The following is a 27,918-nucleotide window of genomic DNA, read 5'->3' on the forward strand; positions in this document are numbered from 1 at the left end:
CAACAAGTAAGTAAGTAAAGAATAAAAAGGAATTGAGTAGTCTTGGATTGTAAGTTGTGATCACTTGTTAATCCAAAGATAAAAGAAGTTCTGTTATGAATGTTTGATTATAAATTATGTGTTATTTGTCTGTATGTGTCAACACAAGTAATAACATGTAAATAACGTAAAGTGTAACGAGAATAAGTTATAGACTTTAGACTGGTGCACGTCTAGAGTTGGACACTAAGAGTTGGAGTACATGGTGGTAGCCCATGTCTTTTCCAGGAATGGATTGATCACCATCCCTCTTTTATTTCAAAGGTTCCTCGATATCGCAGGTCATTTCTGAAATACGTGGTAGCTCTCGTATTTCATATTATTGGATAAGTCAACTCGTCCAATAACTATTCCATTTAAAGGAAGAAATAAGGTTTGGAGTCTAGTTCAGTAAAACATGTTTGCAAATTATTATATTATTGATCATTGCATTGCCTTATTGATCATGTGATAATTTTTATGATGAGCAGAGTCGGTATTGCATTGACATTACATGTTCGCAGATGTGCATCACATTGGGAATCTGGAGTGGAGAGGCTATTTATATATCTAGCATAGTTTAAGTTCTGTTTTCGAAGGAACATCTTTATTTCAGTTTGTTGTTTATTTAAGTTGGTGTGTTTAAGTTTCAAACACTTGTCCTTTATTTAGTGAATTTTAATAAAGTTGGTTTTTAGTAAATTGTTTTCCGCTGCAAATTCTGAATAAGCCGATACGTTATCACACGGGCGATAATGTCTGGGTAATTCTCTAAGTTTTATTTTATAAAGTTATTTCTGAAAAGAGAGAATTATCGAGGTGTTACATCGGGTATGCGCTTGACAATAATAAACGACATGTGATCGAACTCACTATTCCAAGGTCGAGTACACGATTTTCTTATAAAGGGTCGGTGGGTCAATGTGTCGGGTTTTTTTGAAGACCCCAATTATTGTGAGTAACCCCACTCGTACAAGTAACACTATTTGTTCATAAAAGTAATGCCATTTATTTATACGAATAACCTCATTCGTTCATAAGAGTATATTGATTAGTATTTTTTTTGTTATGGATGTGAACCCATATATTTATAGGGTAAAACCTTTTATCGTTAAGAGGAACTAGTACATTAACCACATTTATACATACAAGTAACTCCATCTGTTTATAAGAGCAACTCCATCTGTTCACAAGGATTTGTGTACAATGGTCAACATCAAAAGGTCACATCCCACAACATATTCAACATTTGGTGAAATTTGACGCGATAACTTTGCAACGTATGTTCAAAAGCTCAGTTTCAATGAGAAACAAGTGAAATATGACATTTTCAGATTGAGCTGACAATTTAATACGCGCGCGTGGTGCCACATGGAGTTGTAGGTGTGGTTAGCCATTCAGAAGACACACAGCAAAAATGCCACAACACTCGTTGGCTTCGATCAAATTCATATGAACCACTCACTAAAACCAAACCTACAAGCTTTATTTGGTTCATGATTTGAAAATAAGAAAGAAATTGTCCATCTCCGTGAATAAGATGAACAATGCGCTAAGGCTTTATTTAATTTAGGGGTGCTAACCGAATCGAGCCGAGCTCGAGCAAAACTCAATTCACCGAACCGAGCTGAGCTCGAGCAAAACTCAATTCGACTCGAAACGTTAACGAACATGAGTCGACTAGGAACCTACTCGACTCGTTAAGCTCACAAGCAGCTTGATAATTTTTTCTTACATGTTTTCTATTTAATTATTTACTTAATATAAAAGTTTTTTAAAATTTTAAAAATAAGATCCAAGTTACCAAAGCAAATTAAAATTACCTCACAGTCCACAGCCTTCATGATACTTCATAAACTAGTAACATGAGTTTAAAATAAATACTTTCAAATTTTAAAAATTGATTTTCGAGTAGGTAAGTCGAGTTGCAAAAAAAAAAATTAACAAGCATGAATCGTGCAAGAATTAGTGAGGTTAACGAGTTTTCGAGTCAAGTCAAGCAAGGCCCTACCGGCGATCAGCTCGCTCGACTAGCACCCCTAATTAGTATTCCAATATCACGATCACTTCACATACCATGGGTCTCTAAAGAACTAATAAGAACGATACATTGAACCATAACTCGATGACAGCAGATAAACTTTACTAGGGCTGGAAAAAGTTGACCAAACCCGATAACCCGACCTGAAACTGGCCTGAAAATTCCGGATTTTGGTTAAGATTTTCGACGTGAAATAAAAAAATGGGTCGACCCAATCCGACATGAAAATATAATGGATTAGATTCTGATTGACTTTTTGAACCTAAACATAACCTGATATAGAAGTCGAATTATTTTCAGTTCGGGTCAACTTGAGATTAACCCGAACTTTCATACCTTATACAACCTATCCTTTTGTTTTTCTTATTTGTATTGAGCCAAGCTCATTTCTTGGATCACCTAAATTTCATTTCAGATCAATAACCCATACTTTCATAACTTAACGTATATAGTTGAATTTAATTTCAGGTCATTTTGGATTACTAGGGTCGGGTATGAGTTATAATTTTCAACCTCAAACTAGAATCAAGTCGGTTTTGAATTATGATTTTCGGCCTAAAATTAGAATTAAGTCAGGTTTGGGTTAGAAGTAAGTGACCTGATATATAAATCAAGTCAACTTGAAAATTAACCCAACTCGACCTGATTGTCAACTAGGGGTGAAACTTCGACATGCAGTTTGAATTAGGGCCAAGTCCAATCTAATTCAAATTAAATTTGAATTTCAATTTTTCAATCTGAATCCAAACCAATTATGGTTTGAATCCGACCCAATCCCATCCGAATTTTCATAGTCTAGATTGAATCCAATCCGAAAATCTAATTTTTTGCAACTCTAGTTTTTCAATGAAATGAATTAAGCACAACATGGTAGATTTAAGAAATGAGAAATTAAATCATTTAGTGTTTTAGGAAAAGGATTGAAGTGCTATGTGTATTGGGCTATGGAGTATGGTTTTTTTATATAAAAAAAATTAATTAAGCACATAAGCCAAATCCAGATATATAATACAAGGCATATTACTATCTAGTTATATTGGATTTTTGAGTCCGATTACCCTCAATCCATTCCGATCTTAAAATCCAAACTTTCAAAACATCTCAATCCGAATTCAATCCGAACATAGTTCAAATCCGATCCGAATTACTAATTCGAATTGGATTAGATTAGATTTATCCGAATAACTTTCATTCCTACTGTCAGCCCTAAACTTTACATTGTTTACACAGTAAGAATTTACTTGAGAGTGATCTGTACAAAAGAAATTCCCAGCCATAGCAAATGTACAAGCTATACTGGGAAATACTAACATCTGGAAAAACATGACCCTTGGTACTCATATACACAAGATCACAGTCCCTAGGTGCTTCTAGATACAAAATGAGGCAAAAAAAGGTATCATAACTTCCTTGAAACTCGACCAGGCCCTCTTCTAAGCCTTTTTAACACGGGGCGGACATCATCCTCGGCCAGTTCAGTATGCTTATCTTGGCTGTTGTCTAAAAGCAAATATAGACATTTCAACGTCAGTTCAGAGTGGATGAGCAATAATGTAGAAAATAATTAAAAGATGCAACATGAGGCAATGTCATGCCTTGAGATATATCTCAAACAGATGATTTTTGAATCAGATAAATGTCTCCCAACATCAAAGGAAGATAGTAAACTCCACTAAAGCATCACACTAACGGACCTCCAATGTCTGCCTTCATAGCCTTTCCCCAAGATCTAAGTTGTTTCGTCTTCTGAAACAAGTTTATAATTTAAATCTGCTTTGCAATAGATGTGCAGGGCTTTCAAAGAGATGCACACAAATGTAATAAGCAACCATGGTCCAAACATGAGGTTTACTAAAACACAAATGATTTGACCCTGCAGTCAAATCTGCATTGACCAATACTCCCTCCATCAAAGATCTGAACACTTGTTGGGACACATAGTTTAAAGTGAGAAGTTTTACCGTGCTTAACAAATGTTATTTTATTAAAGTAGAATTGGCAGGAGTTCGTGGGACACATTTTATTCAAAGAGAGAAAGTCGGTAGCTTTTTATTGATATAGGTAGAGTGTGGTCCAAATGAGTTAAAAGAAATAATATTATGAGAAATAATTCTGAGACAGAGGGAGTACTAAAAAAACAGTTTTAAATAATTTCTACCGCTCTTTCATTTATCTCTCTCCACCACCACCCACAACAGCACCACCTAGACCTCCCATCTCTCTCCTCCATGACATCATCCTTCCACACCACCCACACTTCTCTCTCCTCCACCTCATTAATCACCAAACTACAACAAGACACCAACTTCTACCCTACCAAGTCAGCGGAATATGTGGTTTCCAAAGACATAATCAAGATGCGATTGGACACGAAGAAGAGGAGGCCAAACACTTCGGCCTAACGGGAATGATCAATGCCTCGTAAGCCGCCATTTAGAAAGAAGGGTCGAAAGGTTTGGGACTCTAGATAACCCCATCCTCCCTTCGTCAGGTAATGCTGCCCGATATTACGATGATCAGTTTAGGTTGAAGTTTCAAAAGGGTGGGAGGAATTTCGTGGGTGGGTGGTTGTTAAGGGTTGTTGGTAAGTGGGGATTTCGAAGGGGTAGAGTGGGGTGAAGATTTAATCAACTACAGTTAATTAGGGTTTAAATAGTTAATTAAGAATCAATTAGCATTAATCAGGTTAATTAAGGGTCCTTTGGGTTAATTAGGTTGCTTTAGCCTTAATGACTAACAGAATTGACGGTCTTTAGTATAGTAAGGTTATTGTTATGAATTTTCTTGTGCATTTTTACAACTAGGAGGGTACCTTGTATTTTTTTTACTCGCTCTGATTTTTATTCGTTGACCTGTTTGCCTTTAGACACTATTCACATACATGACTTTGACTACCTCTTGTAATCTATACTTAAGAAAAAATATAGTCATGTGAGATCTTATTAAATTTGTCTCAATGTGTTTATCCAAAGAAATGGGTAAACTATTAGAAACAGGAGGAAGTAGAACTCATGCGTACATGGTGAAAAATTTAAAACACAAAATATGAGGAAGAAAAAAAAGTGATGGGTGAGAAAAGTTGACCCGACCTAATAACCCAACTTGAAAATGACTTGGGTTTAGGTTGAGAATTTTGACTTGAAATAAATAATGGGTCTACCCATCCAACTTGAAAATATATTCGGGTTGACTTTTTGAACTTGAAAATAACTCAAATAACCTAATTTAGAAGTCGATTATTTTCAGGTAAGGTCAGCTTGAAATTAACCTAGACTTTCAGAACTTATACAACCTATCTTTTGTTGTTCTTATTTGTATTGGACCAAGCCCATTTCTTGAATCACCTAAATTTCATTTCAGGTCATTAACCTATACTTTCATAACTTAGCGTGTATAGTTAAATTTCATTTCAGGTCATTTTGAGTTGGTTATGGGTCAACTCGAAATCGGTAAGGTCGGCTTTGGGTTATGAATTTTGTCCTCAAATTAGAATCGGGTCAGGTTTGGGTTAGGGGTAAGTGACCTGAAATATAAATCATGTTAACCTGAAATTGACTCAACCCGACCCGATTGTCATCCCTAATTGTGCATGGCTTTGATATCTATTGATCTAGAAAATCTATTGATATCAAAACGCAAAAGAGGAGGGGTGGGGGTGAGGTGGGGGGGGAAGAGCAGTGATGGGTGGGCGGGCAACATAGACTTTGGGACTCAAACTCGAACAAGAAAATATAAAAGCTAGACGAGGATCGTGAAGAGAATTCTTTTTACAAGTAAAGAGTGTCCAACATGGATCTATCCGGCTCAAGATACATACTAGGGTTGTTCCAATATACTCAGTAGTAAAATCATATGTTTGATGAAGTATTACTCCTTACTTTTTTGTGAAGCAAATAGAGGACAAATGATAATGGAATGTAGTCTAAGTAGATACCTTCTGATTCAGCACTGTCGTTATCCGTATGGACACCTTCTTTACAATCAGCAGCTCTGCTGGGATCATGAGCTGATCTTTTCAGCCCCACCGTGATAACTCCACGACCAGGCTTTTGTTCAAGCATTTCACATCTTCCATTAAAAGGTTCCATGTAACAAAACCTGTTCATAAACCACAAATTTGGAATTACAGAGAAGAAAATGCAAGTAGTTAGAAAACATACCATACAATGAACAAAATCCAACGTTTCCTTGATTAAGGCAGGATAAGACTTCGACGGGTACGGTAAAATAAAATCTAAAATTTTCCAGAAAATCAAATCATAATTCTGTACGTCCAGCTACAAAAAGAAACGAACAGCAGAATGGATTAGCTACTATTCTAAATTTGCATTCTAAGTCACAATTACATCACACCTTGTTCAAGATCATCTACCTCAGCTGTCTCGTCTTAATTCCCTCTGCCAGCTTCTTAAAGATATTTCAATTACTTGTAAGGCCTAAAAGGGTCTATCTGTGTGACTATCTTTTTCCAGAGTCACTGAAATATATAGAGTATTATATTTTGGAAGTTTGGGTTTGCTTATAGAGTATTATCACCGTGCTGATGGAAAATATATGGAACTTCACTACAGAAACAATTAAAAACTACGAAATAAGGAGCTTTCTAAAATTTTACTTTATTGGTCATAATAGTCTGAACAACTATATATTAAAGGATTTTCCTTTAACCATAGAGGTACGTTAAGGTCATAGTGCTACAATAGCCCAATCGCTACTGTTCATTTGAGTAAAGAATCCAACAGCATACAGTGTCACAACTGTTAGTCTAATAGGTGTAAGATTTAACAACTCTCATGGTGTATCAAATAGAGAGTGAGAACCTAAATTAATAAGTGCAGCAATCAGGCAATATTGTATACTAGATTCTTCAATCTCTTTCCTCAAACACCATATCCAACACCAAGATGAGTTTAAATATGACTAAGTACAAACATTAACATTTACTTGCTTTTTAAAATTTCTACAGGTACAAGTTAACAGGGAAGCTGCCCTGCGACTAAACTTCTACAAATCTTGAACTTTATGATTTGGGCCAAAAAAATAAACATACACCATACTCTCTCCCTTTCTGCTCACATCCAACCAAAAAAACTTTCAAACTCTTTTCAAGATTACTCCCTCTGCTGATTAATATATTTCTCATTTCTAATTTTGAGCACAATTCATAGGTAAAGAAAATCCTCAAAATTTTCCAATATATAAGATAAAACTTTCAAAGTCATGTGAGGTCTTCTTTGATTCGTCTCATTGTCTACACTGGAAGAATCAAACTTTTATAATTATCACTAATATGTAATTAAAGATATAAAGATACTAAACGTGTATTGGAGAAATGGAAATTTATTAAGGGATGGAGGGAGTATATTATTATTTCCCCCCTCGTTCCTCAACACCAGATGATTGGTGTTTGCTAACTGTGCTATACAAGATGATCTCTGTCCAAAAAGTTGGCAATACTTTAGAGTGAATACATAAGTTGTATACAGAGTTACAGACCCATATGTCACATTGTCACCCCTGCATAACAGCAAGACAGCATGTATATAGGACAGACGACAGAGGGAGGAAGATATCACACTCGAAATTTCTTCAAAATCAATGAAGTCATTATCGGCATACCATTCTTTAGGTAGTTTCATGCTGTCAAAGCTAGCATTCAACATTCTCCACTTCCTGCACTTGTCACACTGTACCCACTCATAGTCAGGCTTGTAGAGCGCATTGCCCTTTTTCTGACACAAATCAAAGGGTTTCAGTTAGAAAACATAGTTATAAAACCTTTATTGCTGAGAATATCAACAATTTACGAGCACCAAAATATACATTCACTAGCCAGGAAAACACTCTTGCTGACAAAGCTAGCAAACAAAAGATAGTGGAGCCAAAAACAGGGGTTATTAAATGTCTGCATTGACAGTTGAATATTAGAACTAGTGTGTATTGGAACATGTCCCTCATTTACTATTACTTATTGAACCAACATGAAAAATAAATGTCTGCTATTCTTTAATTATAATAATTTTCAAGGTAAAATTTAAAATTCTACCTACTTGGATACGACACCCGTATCCGTGTCGGAGTAACATAGGTGAACAATACTCAAAAAGTTGAAACTGATATTGGCATCTGTAGGCCCAGATACAGAAATCATAAGAGCAACGTCCAGCTTGTTAAATTAGTTGTATTGCTAAAGCAACATAACAAACCTACAAACTAATACTCCATGCAGCACGAGCACAAACCACCATGTCAACAGACCATGCAGTTAGCTAACAATGAGAGAACTAAGTAATTTGGTTGACAATCTCAAGAACTTCATTATAAGCAACAGGATTATAAACACATACCGAACAATTGAGTGAGAACTCTCCTTCCAAGAAGCTAAGAAAACTAATTGCAAATGCTCTTATTATAAAGGTAAGTCAAGTGAGCCAACATTAATCCCATCAAAGAACAATTAGTGTAATGAACACTTTTTAGTAGGGCAAAAATAAAGAGCCAGTATCAATCACTGATTCATGCTGTTAGCAAGCGCATTCCAACTCTTAGCTTCACATATTCTTGCAACTTAAGCTGCAATGTATACCCCCAACCCCCCCAAAAAAGTTAGACCTAAACCCCTACAGCCAACATAAAACAGACAAAGGAGGGATTGATGGTCACTGCAAATCCACTAAAGGGTTTGCTCCATGCAGACAGATTTGTGAACAAAACAGTTGCACTTGTTGTAAACCACACATACTTCTCTTAAATCTTATACGATAACTTAAACGAAGTAAATCATGTGTGCATAAGAGTATTATTTATGCTACATACCAGCTGTACTGGATCGAAATACTTATCCCAGTATTCATCTGCCTTCTTTCCCAGCCAATCTTCAAGCTCAGCGTATGCCTCACAATCTTGAAATCCTTGCTTGTTGCTATGAACCCAAACACCACCATTCCCATCATCCTGTGTACAAGAGGATAAACGATAAAGTACAAGCAGACAGCAGGTATCCATAATTAACATGCAAGGGCCAACTGAGAGAGTCGGTTGAAGACAGCGTAAATTGCATTAACATAAAATTACAATTCCCAAGGGTAAACATGCACCACTTTCATGCGAATCGATAATAAAAAAAACCAAGTAATAGAGTAAATATTTAATTAAAAGTTAAAACTGTCTTTTACATCATATTTGCTTTGAAATACAAGAGCCTTATTATAAGCATTTTATCATGGTGATGAATTCCTCAAGAAGAAATAATACCATTAAATCTGTAATATCGATAACACCTATTACACCTCGACCCATATCAGCACTGTGAACCATGCCACCCACTCTCTTGTAAGCCTGGAAAGAAAGACAAAAAGGTGAGAGGGAGCAAGGAGATGGTAAAAGACATCAGTTGGATGAAACTTTCCATATTAAAATTCTTTGGTAGATCTATATCCATCAAACAATGCTCAAGCTAAAATCAATTGCTTCCAAAAGTAATCACACTAGAGCTCAAGGGCTAATATTTACTACAGTAATGAAACTCAGATTGCCAAATACGAGGAAGCTAACAAAACACCAAAACTTTCTGATAAGGTAAATCACAGGATTCCATAAAGACATCATTTCATATCATAAAGGAAACATGTGATTTAAAAATAACACATACTTCCTCTGTTGTTTTTAACTTGCAACATTGAATTATGGCACAAGAAACTAGGAGAGGAAAGAGAAAGAACGAGATTAAATTCAATGTCTTGCTAGCTATATTCAACTTAAAGGAGGGACGGGAAAGGGAAAACATTCAATTTTTTAATTTGTATTCCTCCCAAATTCCTCCAATTTTGGGAGGAAAGGAAAGTGAAGATTTTATAATAACCTTTCCAATAATTTTGTTCCACTTGCTATGAAATCCTATATGATTTTAAAACAAACATAGGAAAGTCATCGAGATGCTTTCCTTTCCTTTCTTTTCTAATCCTTAAACTAGGGGTACAGTATATACTTTCCTTTCATTCTCTCCACACTACAAAACATATTAAAGAAATTGCGGACAACAATTCAATCTTTTAAATTCTTCAAACCAATAATCCGCTTCCATTCCATTCCCCAATTCATTGCACACAAGCATCAACATCATCTCGTTCTTGTTTAATATAAATATATCATTCTGCAATCTAACAGCACATCATATACCCATCAAATTTCCACTCTAAAGCACATCACATCAGCCGACCACTTTTTGATGAGTAGATGTTACTGACCTCAATAAGACGGCCATGCCAGTACAAAAATATTCCACTGTTTGCCTCATCCCACTCTACCTGACAGCGACCAAGAGTAAGCTGGACTTGTTTACCCATTATCTCACCATTTATCACAGCAGTATTGTTGAGAGATTTAGCCAGGGGCCGACTTTTTACCTGTCAAAATAGCAGTTTTACTGTCACCAAATGGAAACAACTCAATTAGATAGGCAATGGAAAGTCAGTGATAATTACCAGTGAACCTTGAACAAATATCTTCATTCGAGGCTCTAAAAATATGACTTCCAAATAAGGACGGAGTTGGTAGTCTAGCAAAACCTGAAAAGGGAAAGGGGGGATGAAAGCTACAATAAGTAACTTTTATCGCGATTACTAAAAGCCATATGAAAGTACATAATATATTCCAGAAAACAGCAAAGCACATAATTTAGTGTAATATTAAGAACAACAAACGTTCCCCTCAAAAAAAAAAAAAAAGAACAAACGTTGTGAGAATACAAAACTAAGACAGTTTTAAAATGTTAATTACAGCTTATCTTACAGCATATTTTGCATTAACCAGAAGTTATATATGAAGGGAACATAAGAAAGGTCATTCCAACCTTTCGACTCGTCTGTCCCGGACGAGTTCTAACACGTCTAGAACGAATAGTAATGTCACCCTGGTGAAATGAGCTCCCACCACGCATTCCTGCTTGCCATTCTAAAGTGTAATTTGAACCCCATTTATCCAAATTCCATATATAGATCTGTGTTCCTGTATTTCCTCCAAACAAGCCCGCCTTTTCACCAATTAGATACTCATTAAATGGTGAGAACTCCTTCATTGCATTCAGGTTGTGCTGTGCTAATGCCTCAGACTGTACACTTTTATCAATTTCCATGCACTGTGCGTGTCGACGGTAGCTAACAACAGGTATCTCCAAATTCTGCATTATAAGAGGAGACATACAAGTTTGGAAATTACACACATTATATGAACCAAAATGGCATCTTTCCCGTCATTTAATCATTGCATAAAAGACAGACAACAGCCCAACATTCTGTAGATACAGTAAGACAGAGTGAGATATATATAACAAACCGGGGGGGGGGGGGGGGTTGTAGGGTAGGTGATGACAGAGGGGTTTGTGGTAGCTTACATCCTCTCCAACAATTCATGATTTGTCAAATAAAAGCAACAGGACGAGCAAAATGTACACTTTAGATTGGGGGATGGGGGGAGAGGAAAAGAGAGAGTTTGAGGCAGCTTACATCCTTTCCCTCATTTAATGATTGCGAAAGAAAAGCAACAGAACGAGAATGAGTTGTCTGTGTCAGTACTAGAGCATCTCTCCCCAGTCTCATTGATCCCGTCTGACAAACAAAAACAAATCTCAAATTAGAAAGAGGAATATTCTTTGATATGGCAAGAGATTCAAATGGGTTCCATGAATTTATGATATTCAAGTGTGGCCGGAACACTACTCCTTTGTTAACATTGCAAACTTTGCCACTACATTTGATAATCAGGCAAACCATAAGACTCGGGATTTACACTTGCACTCTTAACAATTTGCTCTTCCGTAGGTTCCCAAAGATGCCCATCTCCTTACTCTATGGTAGAGGCCAGAGGGTTAATTAAGATTGACAGAAAGCTACAAGTTAGATATCAGTGAAACTTGTCAATGGTGGACAAGGCCTAATTTGTTAGTTAGGTACTTTGGTCTTTGTTGATCATAATCAACATTTCACAATAAATGGAACATTACATTTTGTTTCCAAATCTATTATTAAGGCAACTATTATTAAAGAAAAAAAATGGTTGATGAAAGTTTACCTTAAAGCCAACACCAAACCTCCCAATACGATCTAGATTATCTTCATCTGGTTGTTTGTGCCCCAATGAAATCATCCTCAATATCTCTTGGTGGTTCATTCCCACACCATCATCAATGATAGAAAGCATAGGTATGTCGCAATCCACTGTCTTATCATATATATTCTCGATAAGAATCTCAATCCTGTTCCAAACATTATATGTTAACCAAAGAAGATTAAAGAATGCCAAAAAGTAATCTAAGTCGGACCTTTGAAATAGCAAGTGTTGCAAGAATTATGGACCGAAGGAAGTACGTTATTCGGAACATAAATTACACTTTGTATTCGAAACAATTTCCTTGTAAAGTTCCTCATCCAAAACACAAAGACACAAAAAAGACAGAAGACTTTGACTCACCTTGATGCCCCTGCATCCCTCGAGTTGTCAACAAGCTCTGCAATTGCACCAAAAATCCAGCCCGAGTGAGCCTGACCAAGAGTTTTCAGATAACTTGGGTCTGCGCTGACAAAATTCCTTTCGGTAAGAACATCTTCCTTCGCGGAAAAGGGGAGAATACTATTAGCTGCCTCATGACACTTGGAGATAGAAGAACAGGCACCCTTCTCAGTGGAACTACTTCCCTTCACATACGCTTCCGACTCAAATGCACGGGCATTTATCATGCAAGGATCGGGAGGAATGGAGTGCGGCCCTGAAGACTTTTTGACTTCATCCTCAAGAACAGACCTTACAATTGGTGTCGCGCTAATTTTATTAATCACAGCTCCATGCACAACTGTCAGAACCACAACTAAAATTATGCTTGGAATCTGCCGATGACATCTGAAATTTTGCTTATGAAAACAGAACAAAAAGGTGCAGCCATCTGGAGATGATGCAGACTCATACAAAAAGAAGAAGATTTGATTGTTTTCCTTTAGTTTATCTAGCCAATTTTGTGCATGCATATTAAAGACTTGGTGGAGGACTAACCTAATTGTCCACACCTTTGGTCCACAGAAGTGTCACAAAGTTCTTGCAACTTGTAAGCCACCACAGCATGGTGAAAATATAGGCCACCGTCTGTTTTGCTAGAGTTTGTAGTCTCGGGGGGGAATACATAAATCTTCAAATTGTCAAATTCTACAATAGCAACCTATAAGGCATGAAAGCAGCAGATCAATAAATATATCGATCAATCATATTCAAAAAGCAAGTTTGCTAAGCTCTATTTGTTTATCCAAACATGTGTTTATGCAACACCACTCAATATCACTAGTTATTGGCATAGTAAATCACTTAGTAATTGTGTTTACATAACATGATTAAGCTTGCACTTCTGATATTTCAAACTATAATTGTACACAGGAATAGCTACTGACAGAGCATAGGAACATATTTAGACAGACAAAGTGTTCCAGTATGGTCAAGAGTAGCCACTAAGAAAAGGGAAAATTGATAATTGAGATGTCGTAGTCCATCTATTTAAGGAGGCGGCTCTGATGAGAGGAGGCGCTTTTAAGAAGTCGTAAGCAGCAATATTTTCAAGAAATATCAACTTAATATATTTATCAAGAGGAATACTTTGTTCAACATTGAGAAAGAATTCAACCTGCAAATATATCAGCAGAATTGTTAGGGCATGAGTTTTGTCTGACTATGATTGAGTTACATAAGGGTATAAACTAAGTAACGTCCTCTTGGCAATAATAAATTTGAGATATCCATTAACAAAATTCATACAAGATGAGTTATTGTTTGTAAATGATATCAAGGACAAGACATAATAGCAAGAACAAACGATTGCTGTCAGTTTCGAATTGCATGTTCAAGGAAAAGATAAAAGGAAAAACGACTGCTGTGGTTAGGGCATAACCAATGCCAATATGGAAATGAAGAATTCAGGTGATGGACATATTCAAAGAAATCCAGATAGACCAACTGACCATGGAGAACTTGGGTGGAACTAGTAGAATATGAAGAAATTTCCTATTGGCAATAATAATCTACAGATGTCTATTGACAAAATTCACACACGACAAGGTCTTGTTTGCCAAAGATATCAAGGATAAGATAGTGTAGCAAGAACCAATATTTGTTGCCGGGTTGGAATTGCGCAATCAAAGAAAAGATGGACAAACGGCTGTCGTGGTTTGGCCATAGCCAACGGTAACAAGGAAAATGGAGAATTCAGATGGAGGAGATATTTAGACAAATCGAGGTAAGCAACCATCTAAACTCTCACTACATTTAGTTGGCATACGCATCTAAATGAACATAGGAGACGAAACCTTCAGGTATCACAACACCTTTTTGTATATATGAATATAGATAAGCAGCCACCTAAAATCTCTCTACATAAAGTTGGCATACACATCTAAAAATAACATAGAAGCATATTACCACCATGTTATAGCTGAATTCGCGATCTTTACAACTAGGTGAAATTGACAGGCAAGAGAACTCAAGCAGACTTCGATAAGTAGTTAGACCCACAAAAGAACAACTTCGACAAAGTGGTTGAAAGAACACCAGTTAAACTACGAGAAGATAAGGTTGTACGTATCAAGCAATAAAATCCTAGCAGTTCACATGTGATATAACTATATAAGTTAAAGTCTCAAGTTTGATATGAAATTATGTCAGGCACATTGACTGAGGCTAAAGAAGCCATATCTGGAATATTACCATTTACCACCATGAAAGTTAGGACATAAATGTAGGTAAAAAATTTACACCAACTACAAGAATAGGAAAAGGACTTCATAATGAGAAGGTATTAGAATGCAATGCTTACTTTATTGGATTCACAAAGATAAGTCAAAAATTTAACCCATTCCGATTCCTCCCTTTTTTGGTGCGACTCGTGGAACGCTGGAAAAAGAAAAAACTGTGGCAAATCATAAAGACCTTTCACCGTAGTCCTCCTAACTATGTCCACATCCCAAGAAGACGATCTGCTATATTCATGTGCAAAAAAGGACAGTAAGTAAACAAGTATCTTTAATAGTAAATGTAAAATGTTAGAAAAAAATAATAATTTACAACTCTTTTAAAACAGAAATTCCAATAGGTTAAAATGACCTAATGAATAGGCAAAGTTTTCTAATAAATTAAAAAGTAGAAGCTTCCGTTGATAAGGGCAAAAAGGGCAAAATGTTCAATCACAACTCAAAAACAATTGTGACAAAATTAACTATTCTACATAGAGTATATATTTTAATAAATAATGTGAAGATGCATGTTATACTCAACTCCAGTTAACTACACTTGTCATTTATTGCATCACTGAGAGTAAAAAACCCACTAAAACGGAGACGTAAACAGATCAAGCAAAACTTTAGCTCAAGTGTAAAAACAAAGAGTCAGGATTACACAATTCCGACATTCACCTTTTAACATTGAGGCCTTGAGGCCATATATGGGAGCTTGATGAACAAAAAATGAGTTCATTTATCGTCAATCTATTAAAATGCATAAACAAAGATCTGTGTGCCTTTCCAGCACCCAAAAACAGAAGGAAATTATGAATTATATTGCAAACTCATCAAACTATCAATATGCCACTTAATAGAAGCTTTATCGATAAAACTGGATTGAAAAAAAACAGCTCAAAATTTCCTACACAGGACTATACGAAACAGTCTAAATTCATCATGAATTCATGACATGGGAGTAAACAGGATCCACATACGGTTGAATTGGAGGATTTGTGCATTTTGTACGACAAATAATTTTGTTATCTTTCATCAGTCTAAAGTAACATGACGAAGCATCTGCAAAACCCACAAGACCAACAAAATTATAAATATCAAAAGCAATCAGATTTTCTTTGAAAAAGTAATTTTCTAAGTCAACCTGTGTGATGACTTACCTTGCCGGGAATAACACTTGCCATTCAAATCCTTCATTTTGGAATCTAGTGAAGGGAGCAATGATGAAAATCAGTATAATGATTAGAAACAAAAAAAATGAGAACCACACAAATAAGGCTTCTATCAAATATGATTTTCCAAGTAAACACATGAGACGGAGAAATTTAAGCAACAAAATTCATGTTCACAAAAACAACTAAACAAGTGAGAACAAGGACGTAGAAACACGCATACAAGGCAAAGAGCCATAATACAACAATATAGCCTCCCACCACCCCCCCCCCCCCCAACCCCAAAGCAAGTATCTGAAACAAGTACATCAGATCACTATAAAATTATTTCAACCGCACATCATCTTGCACTTCTAGCTTAGGTGAATCATGTTGATCACACCTTCCCTAGACTTCTTCGATATTCTTCTTCATACCTTGTAACTCTTAATTTTGATCATTTTTCAAATCCTCACCAGAAAACAAAGTCCCCTCACTTTACATGCTCGAACCATTCAACCTCACCCCTAACCTCATACTTTTAACCATCCAAGGAGTTCACTTCCATGTTCCAACTTTATCCTGAATCACCACATTATCCATTACAAACTTCCTCAACCACAACAGTCTCCTTAGTCCTTACGCAGTTACGCTACTCCATAACTTAGCACGCAGAACTCAACTGGAGAGCAATCAAGCAGTTAAACTTGCATTCCAATTTCCACCGTTATAGTTAAAATTCAGGCCATATCAATCACATTAAATCATTACTTCATCGTTCAATAATTACAACATTTTCGGACTAGAATTTCCCGTAGAACTGTAGAAGCACTCAAATCGATAAGGATGATATGCACGTTCACATGAAAAGTTAGTCGTTTTGCAACTAAATAAAATAAAACTACCACTACTATCTCAATTACAAATTAAAAATAACGCAACTAAAGAAAAAGCACTATTCTAACTACGACTACCAAAAAAAAAATGATAAAAAATAAAAGATAGCAGTCATTGATCAAGTTGAAACCAGAAAAACTACGAGAAAAAACTCGGAAAACTAAAAAAAATCAACCAGAGCAAAGACAATGTACATGCTTACATTAAAGCAGAAAAACAAAAACAAAAAAAAAGATCAAAAATTCTTCGTTAAACTACAGTAGAAAACGATAATTCTCCATTAAACTCGAAAAAAAACATGAAATAACGAAACATTACCAGGAAGAAAACGTTGATTCTGAAACCCTAGAAAGCCGAAAAAACGACGAAAGAGGAAAGTAAAGATATGATCATACAGCGAAAACTTAGAGGAGAGAGAAAAAGTGCGAGCACAATCGCAGTAGGAGAGAGAAGAAGGTGAAGAGGAGAGAGAAAATATAAGCAGGATTACATGCAGTGAAGGAGGAGTAGAATCGCCATTACTACTAGTAGTAATTCGGAAAGAAACAATAAGTGCAAGTGCAACAGAGGAGAACAAAGTGTGACTTTTTTGTCTCTTATAGTCTCGACTCTTTGACGATTGGTAGACGAGAGAGAAGTTTATGGGAATTTCGAATTTATTAAGACTTAAGAGTCCCGTGTTTTTGGCTCTTTTCTCATTATTGTTTTGTTTTTGGCCTTTTAATAACACTTATTTACGCCGCTCTTTAACCATTTAGGCTCCGTTTGGTAGGACGTAAAACATTTTCAGTGTAAAATGATTTTCATGGAAAATAACTTACAATGAAAAACACAATTCCAAAATTAGTTTTTCGTTGTTTGGTTCCATGTAAAAAAGAAATAATGAAAATGAGAGAAATATGAAAGGGAAAATAAAGAAGTAGTGAAAGGAGTGTGTAAGAGAGATAAGGAAAACAGTTTTCTCTTCATTTTAAAGGGAAAATGATTTTCCATCATTGGGAGTATAATTTTACTCCAAGGGAAAATGATTTTACACTCATTTGCCAACCAAACAATGTAAAACTGAAAATAGAGGAAAACAATTTTCCAGAAAAACGTTTTACGCCCTACCAAACGGAGCTTTAGAGTAACATTATTGATAATTGAAAAATATGATCATCCCAACTTTTTTTTTTAACTTTCTCTCTCTAAAAAACTACATTCCACAATCTTTCTCACTTTCTTCCTAATTATTTAATTAAGAAAATCAACCCAACTACTTTCTATCCAACTACTTTTTTTACCCCACGCAACTATTTTTTTTCTTCCATCAATCAATATTTTTATTATTTACTCTTTTAATAATATGAAATATTTATTACTAATTGACAAAAAATTAACTAAACAAATACATAATTATCATTTTTAGCATTAACTAAATTAGATGTACAAAAATATTGTTTAATATTTCATATAAAATAAGCAAAATTATAGAAAATTAGTAAATAACTAGGAAAAAAAATATCCAAGACATTAAAAAATGGATCTCTATTTTTAGATCTCGGAAAAATAAAGCCATTGATATTGCATTTTCTAATAAGTGTAATTGTATTATTTTTCTCTCCGGTCAAAATACGCACGTCAAATTCTGAAGCGCGTGTCAGAAAATCTGACATTTAACGAAAATTAATTTTTTTTGCTTTTCTTCCAGTCAAAACACATCGTTTTGGCTAAGCTCTAGCCATTAGCCAAAACGATGCGTTTTGACCGGAAGAAAAGCAAAAAAAATAATTTTCGTCAGTCACACTCCCACGCCTTATCATAGTTTTACTCTTCCCAGACTAAGCCTATCATATGGTTTCTTTCGGAGAATGCTGGATCAAACCATTGGGTAATCCTCTCAAAATAAAAATGTAACTAGCATTTAGGCTCCGTCGATGTTCCAAGTTTTATCTGTGCTACAATTTTGTAATAGCTAAATAAGTCATTTCATACTCATTTAAAAAAAGTCATCTCATTCATCATCTTAATTTCAAAAGTTCTCTATTCATACATAATCATTAATTTTAACTAAATAAGCAATAATAGTATGATGAAATAATATTTGGATCTCTTTCTTTCTTACAAACACTTTTTAATATATTAGGCCTTGTTTGGTTGTATATAGGAAGTCATACTTCCTAGGAAGTTATTTTTTCCATGTATTTGAAATTCTTAAGAAGTGTAAAATTGTGTTTAATTGATAATGGGAAGTAGAACTTCCTATGGGAAGTTTTACTTACTCCATTTTGGAGGAAGTAGAACTTCCTAGGATATGCTATGTGCAAATTCCCATGGTTTTGCAACCAAACAACTTCTTATACTTGCATTTCTTAGGAACTTGCAATTCCTAGGCAATTGAATGTCAACCAAACAAGTCTTAATATAGATTTATATTGGTGAGTTGTCTCCCACTATGTATTTATGTCTATCCATAGTGGTAGATTAGACAAAGACAATGTTTAATAAATGACTTTTTTTATTGACTTTTGATTTTCAATGTGGTCAAACAATCAAAAAAAAAATTGGTTATTGACTTTTTGGTTGGTTGAAAAGATGATTTTTAAGCAAAATGAAACAATCGAAATGAAGCAGTTTTTTGAATTGGCTTGTTGGCCCACAAACTCTCAGCCATAACTAATTTTACCAAACACTTTTACAAACACATGACTTTCATCCAACTCAAAAAGTCAATCATACTGCCAATGCTTTCATCCAACTAAACCAGTCAATTAACAAACAACCCCAAAGTTTTTCCTGTTATTATAGAACTAACCTATGCCACAAGGCATAGATTAAGGATTTTATAATTTCATTAAATTTTTATCAAGGAATAATAAACAAAGATAGATACAAAAGATAGAAAGAATCATGTAACATTTTTTTTAGTTTGATACTTTGATCGGATTCTAAAATGAAAACTATCTATATAATGATATCTTATATTGGAATTTTGATACTCTTAACCAATGCTTTTTGATATAGGTTAGGAAAACCCTTCTTTATATTAATAGTTTCCTTTTTAAAAAAAATTGTAATACCTTTTTTTCGCATTGTTTTTATATATATCAACTAGATCGAAAATTTCTAACATATACTTCTTCCAATTCTAAATACATCGAATATGTTTGTTTTCACAAATGTCAATGCACGCACTACTTTGATTGTTAACATTTTTTAATTTTTGATTAGTGAAACTTGTGATATCCAGAAGCAATGTAATTGCTAAGTTAATTTCTTTTTAAAAAAATAAGAAATAATTCTCCATAATATTCTCATACAGGACCTCCATCCACAGGTAAGAACCCCATTATAAGTCAGTGGGAGCCGGGAGGTTACCTCTAGTAATGGGTGTTATCAATAAGTAGGGTATGTAGAGCTTCCTAAAATCTTCTTATACCAAAAAAAGTTGTTGTTTTTCAAAAATATAAAATTACAAATTGTCATAAAAAGTCCTACTTTTTCAAAGGGCTACATGTGTTTAGGGCTGTTCAGAGTGCGGTCTGGACCGCACCAAACCGCAACCCCGTTCTTTCGCGGTTTGGGTTGGTTTGCGGTTTTAAAATTGCGGTTTGGGTTATGATTTCAAGCAAACCGCGGTTTGCGGTTTGGGTTGGGTTTTAATTTTTGTAAACCGAAACCGCAATCTTATATGATCTTTTTTTTTAAAAAAAATATCTATTTTGATTTTTTTTAAATATACTTGACAAGGTGGCATACAACTCAAAAAAGAAGTTTGAGGTAAATAACTTGGACACTTTTGATAAATTATTATTTATGTTTAATTATGAGGCCAACTTCCTATTTATTTGGACTCTTTATATTTATTAATAATTTTTTTTTTCTCTTAGATTAAAAAAAGTAATGTCGCGAAGGAAAAAGTGGTTAAACCGCAAACTAAACCGCACCAAACCGTTTTGCGCGGTTCGGTTTGGGTTGGTTTGAGTAAAAGTGCGGTGCGATTTGGGTTGGAAAAATGCCAAACCGTATATTTACGGTTTAGGTTGGGTTAGATCCCAAACCGCACCAACTCAAACCGCGAACACCCCTACATGTGTTATCTTCTGTATATTCTGAAAAGTAGAACTTATCTAGAAGTGAAGTGACAATTTCTTTGATTACGTCAACAGAACAGTTGGAGAATTTTCTTTTTTTTATATAGTTCATAAACTTTCACTTCTCATGTTTTTTCTTTCAAATCAATAATAAGTTTAATAACTATATAATAAAAGTACAATCAGAGAGATGAATAATACGTGTTTGAATCCTTTGACCTCTAGAGTTGTAAAACAATACTCTCACGATCCCTAAATAATAGGAAATGTTGAATTGATACCGGAATAAAGGATCATTGTTATGGTGTAAGTATTTGAATAAATATCTCTCTAAAATTTTGAAAATATATTATTACTTCAATATAACTATATAAGAATGTGACTTATTATCAAAATACCAGGATACAAAAGGAAAGTTGCCATCACTATTCACTAGTACTTCCATTGTCTACCTAATTCTCAGAAGTCACAATCACACACACAATCATGTACAACAGTACAAGTTTTTTTCAAAAATCCCTCTTTATCATTGAAAGTTAGTCAAGCAATACTCATCAACGTAACGCATTGCAATAATAAGTTCAAGTCAAAAAAAAAAAAAAAAAAACTAGTTAGGACTAAGGCATAGTATAAGCGAGCGTAAAGATGTCACTGGACCGGGAATAACACACGCACGCGGTACAAACTCTTAGCCGCAACCTACTAGCGATCAAATTTTGGCTAGGGCACAACCCGAGCATGGCAGATTGGCTCATGCCCGTGGTTGTGGCGTGTTGGGCAGTCCAGGCAGTAAGGCACATGCCCAAAGGCTCGTCGTGCCATGTCAACGACTCAACGTGCTTAGACCAGGACTTAGAATTTCTAAGTCATGGGCCCTGTTTGGCAAATAAAGTTTAGAATTTGCTGTTAGAGTTTTAATTTTTTGTTTAGCAGATTTGATGGCTGATTTGACAAGTTTTTTCATAAATGTGTTTGGTAAAAAGTAACTGATTACTACAAACTTATTGCCATTTGTTTGTGTAAGATGACATTTATAGACATTTTAATACATATGTATAGTGTTATTATTAGAAGCAAAAAAGTCATTAAACATATTTCTATCTAATCCTCTAAAGAAAAAGTTTCTAATATGAGCTTTTTCAGTTTGAAAGTTTTCATTCTAAAACTCTCTCTAAAACTCACTTTTACCGAACACCTTTTTTAGAGCTTTTGACTAGTTAAAACTCTAAAAATGATCCAAACCTTTTTTTTTTTGCTCCAAAACTCTAATTATCAAACACCCTCATGATTTTGATCATATTCTTTTTTCCCATTCTCATAAATATATGTGACTGACGGATACCAGATGATGGCGGTCACGTCATGTCCGTGCAAATGTGCAGTGCTAAACTTGTTTTATGCTAGGTCGTCCCGTGCTGCAAACTGACACAATCCATCTCTTAAACTGAGCATGCATATATGATTCCTTTACGAATGGTACTATAATGAGTATGACTACTTGAAACAAAATATACTCACCGTTAAGATTTGATGATGATGCATGTCCTTTACTTGTAGTTGTATCATCCCCTTTCTCGCAATCAACTTCTTTATGATCTAATTTTGATGACGACACTTTTTCTATCTTTGTTGTAAGGTTATCTTCAGCTTTATCTTCGGATGATTCTGCATGGAGCAGATTCTTTTCAAGATTAGCTTCTGTTTTATCTTTGGATGATATTGCAGGAAGCAACTTCTTTTTAGGGTTAGCTTCTGTTTTGTTTTTGTATGATCGCGTTTCCAACTTCTTTGTAGATTTAGCTTCTGCATTATCTTCTGATGGTTTTGTTGCAACAGGCTTATTAGCAAAGTCACCTTCTTCATTGTCTTTCATGCATTTAGTCTCCGAAATCTTTGCAGAATTTGAATTAGAAACAGGTGTGGGTCCTGAAAAAGCAATTTTAATCTCTGAATATATGTAAGAGAAAATTCTAACAAACAACATGCGTTCTTCCTGCTATATGACTATAGTTCCAACTTCATGAGAATGTAAGTCACTAGTAACTTGTTTTATTGTTCCATTTTCCCTCATCTCTCGTCGCTTCTCTCTGCCTAGCTAAATAGAGTTTCGTATGTTATGTTATCCTTTGACCTTATAAATTGATTTTGAAAGTCGTCGTAATATTTTGACATGACACCTACACTTGAAAGAGTAACAGAACTATAGAACAACCCATAATTAGAATTATAATGAGAATACCGACCACACACATAATTGTTCATGTGAGATTTTTCAAAATGTGGTTCAACACTACAATAATAGTACTAGAATTATTGAATCAACAAGCAGAATATAGTTAATTACCTTTGGGCTTAATAGAAAGTTCTTCTGACTTACTACTTACAGTCTTTTTAACTTGATTTTCACGTTGACCACCGAGCTTTAGAGAATTTGTCATTGGTTTCTTGAAAGATCTCTTTGAAATGAATCTACTTTGTAAGTTTGGTGAACTTTCAACTTGTTTTATGTCCTTCCAACTTTTTGCATGATACTTACGATCATTATTTCTCTTGAAATTTCTTTGATTTCTTGCTTCATCATAGCTTTTGTACTTCGTTGAGTCTCGTCCAGCTACAAAGAATGATTAAACAAATTAGGAAAGCAAACAATTACTCCCCTTTGTGGGATTAATTGTCAATTAACAATCAAATTCAAACAAAAGATAATTAAATCATAAATAGACTTATAAACAAATGCACCTCACCATTATTATAAGATGAGATACCAGAAGATCTCCAGCCTCTTCTTCTAGAATAATTTGATTGTGAAAATGATCGGTCAACAATCACATCTTTATCCGTGTGATCTAAAAACGAGTTAACAAATAATTTAACAAAGCAAACAATTACTCCCTCCGTCCTAAATAATAACATAAATAATAACATGGCATTAAATCCAAAGGAGTATTGAAACTATTTCTCCCGTCTTTTTTTTTTTTTTGAATTGTAACTTCTATACAAATATATTAAAAGGCGTTCATAACAATGTATATATATGTCACGTGGCACCTCTTTTATTCTATTAGAACTGTCCAATGTGTACATAAGTCATGTCAATTAACAAAAGTAAAATTAGTTTGCACCAAGCTTTGAACCTTTGACCTCTCGCTATCATACATGATACAATTAGCATCTCAAGTAACTTTTAATCATGCTTTAAGTGTCCACATTATTGTATTTGTATCTTTCAAATGTTGAGTTTTACTTAATATATTTTAATGGGAATGGAAAAAAATGTATATCAAATTCGGAAAACAGTACAAACCCGGAGCAATACCGGGGCCCAGATACTAGTTTCTTAAGAAAAACACTCACAGTCACGGCTACTATAAGATGAATTAATATAATCTGATCTTCTTTGAGGTAAACTTGACAGTGCAAATGGCTGATCCAGAACCACATCCTCTACAGCCGGGTGATCTATCAAAAGATGAGTTGATATAATAAAATTAAGAAGGCAAACCTGCAGAGTTAATGTTCATATTTGATTTCTTAAGCCTAAATCAATATGTTAACAAACGTGATCAGAAACACTCACAGCTGCTGTAACATGGACTATCAGAATATCGTCTTCTCTGAAAAGAATTTGATTGCGAAAATGGCTGATCCGAAATCACAACATCTGCAGCACTATAATCTCTTACAAAACTCTCATTTGGTCTTGCATTCCTTGATGTCACCCATGTCATGGAACTTCTTGTGTCAGATGTTCTAGGGTATTCATCAGTAATATCCTCTTGTTGCAATAACCTAGGATCAATACCTCTAGAGTATCCATGATCATTATACTCTATGCTCCTTAAATCCTCGTGTTGGCGGAATCGATCGTAATCATCTCGCTTGCTTCTTTGTCTACTAAACAAGGATCTTTGTCTATCCATCTCCATCCTCATTTGTCTACTAAATTTTATCAAACAGACATGTCTATGGATTATAAAATTTGCATGAGAAGTCATATAATAACATAAAAGGTTCACATTAACTGATGTCATAACAGAACATATTGCAGTACACTTGTAAGACATGGTAACTAACAGGCATAAGCAAGAATGAGCATCATAGCTAAAGCCTAAGAGAGTGTTTAGTTAGGGCGGGAGAAAACAACTCAGGGCAATGTTGTTCTCACAATTATTAATTTTGATTGGTTTGTAAGGGGTGGAAAATAGTTCTTTGCAATGTTACCCAACACAGATTGAGTGTCTACTATCTACTCGAATACGGGGTGTCCAAGTGTCCGGCTCGGCTATTTTGTAGAAAAAGTCCTTTCAGTTTAAGATGAAGTATCCAAGTAAAGTGTCATGTCGGACACGATATGACACCCCTTTTTTAGGTAAATGAAGGTGTCGGGTTCTTTGGATATCGATATTGTTTACCTTTCTCTTCCCCATTAATCAATTTATAATTTTAACTCCAAGGACTCACGAACAAAGGAAAATTAACTTATAAATGTGTTTTTTTCCTTGAAAACATCATTTTCATTGAAAATGTTTTCCAGTTGTATTTACGTGTATCAACGTCCTTGTTACAGATTCGTCAAAACAAATTTATCTACAAGAGGTAGGTAGCTATTTAATAATTGAAGCATGTTGATTTGATAGAAAGACATTAATACTCCTATAGCAACGTCTGAACTGAGTGAGCAATAAATTTCTTAATGTATGTAATAACGTTTAGAGACAAGTACTACTTAATCAAATACTTAATTAACTAGTGACAGACAACATAATTACAATGTGAGTACTACCTTACTTGTTTAGTTAGTGACATTTGCTTTCTAAGAGAAAACCTAGTTATAAGGAGTCTTTTCAAATTTTTATCAACTTTTTATAATTTTTATACATTAGTACAAAACTAATCAAAATCTCTTATAAAAAATTCATTAAAAATCCCGTCAATAAAAAAAAAACACATCAAAAGCATTACATTCGGACTTAAATATATATATTTGATTTAATTTATAGAATGGAAAGGAGATGAAATCATATATTGACAAGAAAAACTATGAAATTCTTCTTACTTTGTTGACACATATTCCGAAAATTGAAGTTCCATATACCCCACAAAGGATACTAGGTTACCAACTTTCTCCAATTTAAAAACATCTTGTGGAAGTTACTTTTTATATATATATAAAAACAACTACATACTTCTCAAGACTCACTTTTCACAACCAAACAAGTACAAAAATTTTATCTTTGGACTCAATTTTTATGTTGGAAGTTCAAGAACATGGTTAAAAAAAGGAACGAAATTTCAAGAAGAAAACTTTCTTCGATCTTTGAAATTAAGAAGAACAAAATTTGACTCAATAACTGTTTGTAGTTACTCTGACATGAACATTGGAGGGTTTAATTTTCACACTAATAAAGTACAGTACTTTATAATCATACTCCAAATATTGACATCAGAACCATTAAATAATTAATCATAGTACTTGTAGAATTCTGTTCATTAAATTCATTCAAAACAAAAAAGAAATTTAGTAAAAAAAGAATATTGAAAGAATTAAAGAAGTAAAAAATACCTTAAAAAGGCGAGGTGATAGTGACAATTAAGGGCTAAATACTCCGGTTTTCATGTAGAAGAAGAATATGTAAAACGTTTATTGAAGATGGTTCTCTTTGGAGTAAAAAGGCGGAAGTATTAAATTTAATAGCAGTGACTAGTGAGTCGTTGCCAAGTTGGGTGAAAGGAGAAGAAGAAGGAAAGTGGTTTTTTTCTTAAAAATATTTGAAAACTGTAACTTGATGGATTATTATGAATTGTGATCTCGATTTTCGAGTCTTCTTATTTCGGTGCAAAACATGGAGATTTGGAGAATAGGTTTCCTATATTTGGTGGTTTCTTCCGGAGTGAAAGTAAATATTTATTTTCTTTTTATTTCTTTCAATTCTAAAACACATTATGCACGTCGTAGTGTTTGACGCAAGCTTTTGAAGTAGTTTTTACGGTTTTTTCACCAAGTATCCCCGAGTTTTCAAAAAATTCACCTGGTACTCTCCAAGTTTTCAAAATTTACAGGGTACCCCTAAGTTTAAAACTAATACACGGGGTACCCTTAAATGCCCTTAATGACTAACGGCGTTAACCGCCGTTAGTCATTAACCCTAATTTTCTGCTTTAACCCTAATTAATCCCCTAATATTAACCCTAATCCTAACCCCTACCCCAAACCCTAACACTAACCCACCACCCACCCCCACCCTCCCACCACCCCTGCCCCCTCCCACACCCTCGCGCCGCCCTCTTCCCCCACCCTTGCGCCCTCCCCCACCTCCGCAGCCCCTCCCCCACCCTCGCGCCGCCCTCCTACCCCTCTCAGTTCATTTCAGCAGTCCCCCCCACCCCTCCCTCCCCATCGCCCCCCCCCGACCTTCCCCCACCCCCGCGCAACCACAACACCACCCCCTTCCATTTTCGCACCCCATCGCCTGCGCCGCCCGCAACCCCTTTTTTCTTCCCTCTGTTTTTTCGATGTGGGGGGGACTTTTTGTTTCGCGGAAATTGGAGGAGGGTGGTGCAACGACGGTGGGGGAGGGGTGCGAAAATGGAAGCGAGGTGGTGTTGTGGTGGCGCGGGGTGGGGGTGTGCTGTGGGGGTGCAGGTGTGAGGGAGGGGTGAGATTTCAGGGGCTGCGAAAATTGCGTGGAGTGGGGGAGGAGGGTGGGGGGCTGCGATGGGGGTGGGGGTTGTGAGGGTGGGGGAGGGGGGCTGCTAGGGTGAGGGAGGGGGTGGGACAGGGGGTAGGGGTGGTGGGAGGGTGGGGGAAGGGTGGTTAGGTTTAGGTTTAGGGTTTAGGATTATGGTTTAGGGTTAGGTTTAGGGATTAATTAGGGTTAAAGCAGAAAATTAGGGATAATGACTAACGACGGTTAACGCCCTTAGTCATTAAGGGCATTTAAGGGTACCTCGTGTATTAGTTTGAAACTTAGGGG

General features: G+C 35.3%; 1 protein-coding gene across 3 annotated transcripts; it reads right to left on the reverse strand.

Moving 5' to 3' along the window:
* Positions 1–3,148: 3,148 nt before the first annotated feature.
* Positions 3,149–26,795, reverse strand: LOC104895755 (uncharacterized). 3 transcript variants are annotated; one of them, XM_057395587.1, is made up of 21 exons: positions 26,508–26,795; positions 24,522–24,880; positions 24,299–24,403; positions 23,689–23,790; positions 23,289–23,555; positions 22,463–22,870; positions 15,984–16,028; positions 15,804–15,885; positions 14,907–15,069; positions 13,103–13,265; positions 12,527–12,905; positions 12,128–12,311; positions 11,563–11,664; positions 10,911–11,237; positions 10,543–10,626; positions 10,306–10,464; positions 9,314–9,397; positions 8,876–9,013; positions 7,679–7,791; positions 5,994–6,157; positions 3,149–3,559 (listed from the first exon to the last, which is right to left on the reverse strand). In XM_057395587.1, exons 2-21 carry the CDS (start codon positions 24,874–24,876, stop codon positions 3,459–3,461), a joined length of 3,525 nt encoding a protein of 1,174 aa, XP_057251570.1. In that variant the 5' UTR covers positions 24,877–24,880; positions 26,508–26,795; the 3' UTR covers positions 3,149–3,458. The 3 variants fall into 3 exon arrangements, with proteins under 3 accessions (XP_057251570.1, XP_010680641.3, XP_057251571.1); XM_010682339.4 differs by having other exon boundaries at positions 24,522–24,883; XM_057395588.1 differs by having other exon boundaries at positions 14,907–15,066; positions 24,522–24,883; positions 26,508–26,794.
* Positions 26,796–27,918: the final 1,123 nt, after the last annotated feature.

Source organism: Beta vulgaris, chromosome 6 (assembly GCF_026745355.1).
Source record: "Beta vulgaris subsp. vulgaris cultivar EL10 chromosome 6, EL10.2, whole genome shotgun sequence".
Lineage (NCBI taxonomy): Eukaryota > Viridiplantae > Streptophyta > Magnoliopsida > Caryophyllales > Amaranthaceae > Beta > Beta vulgaris.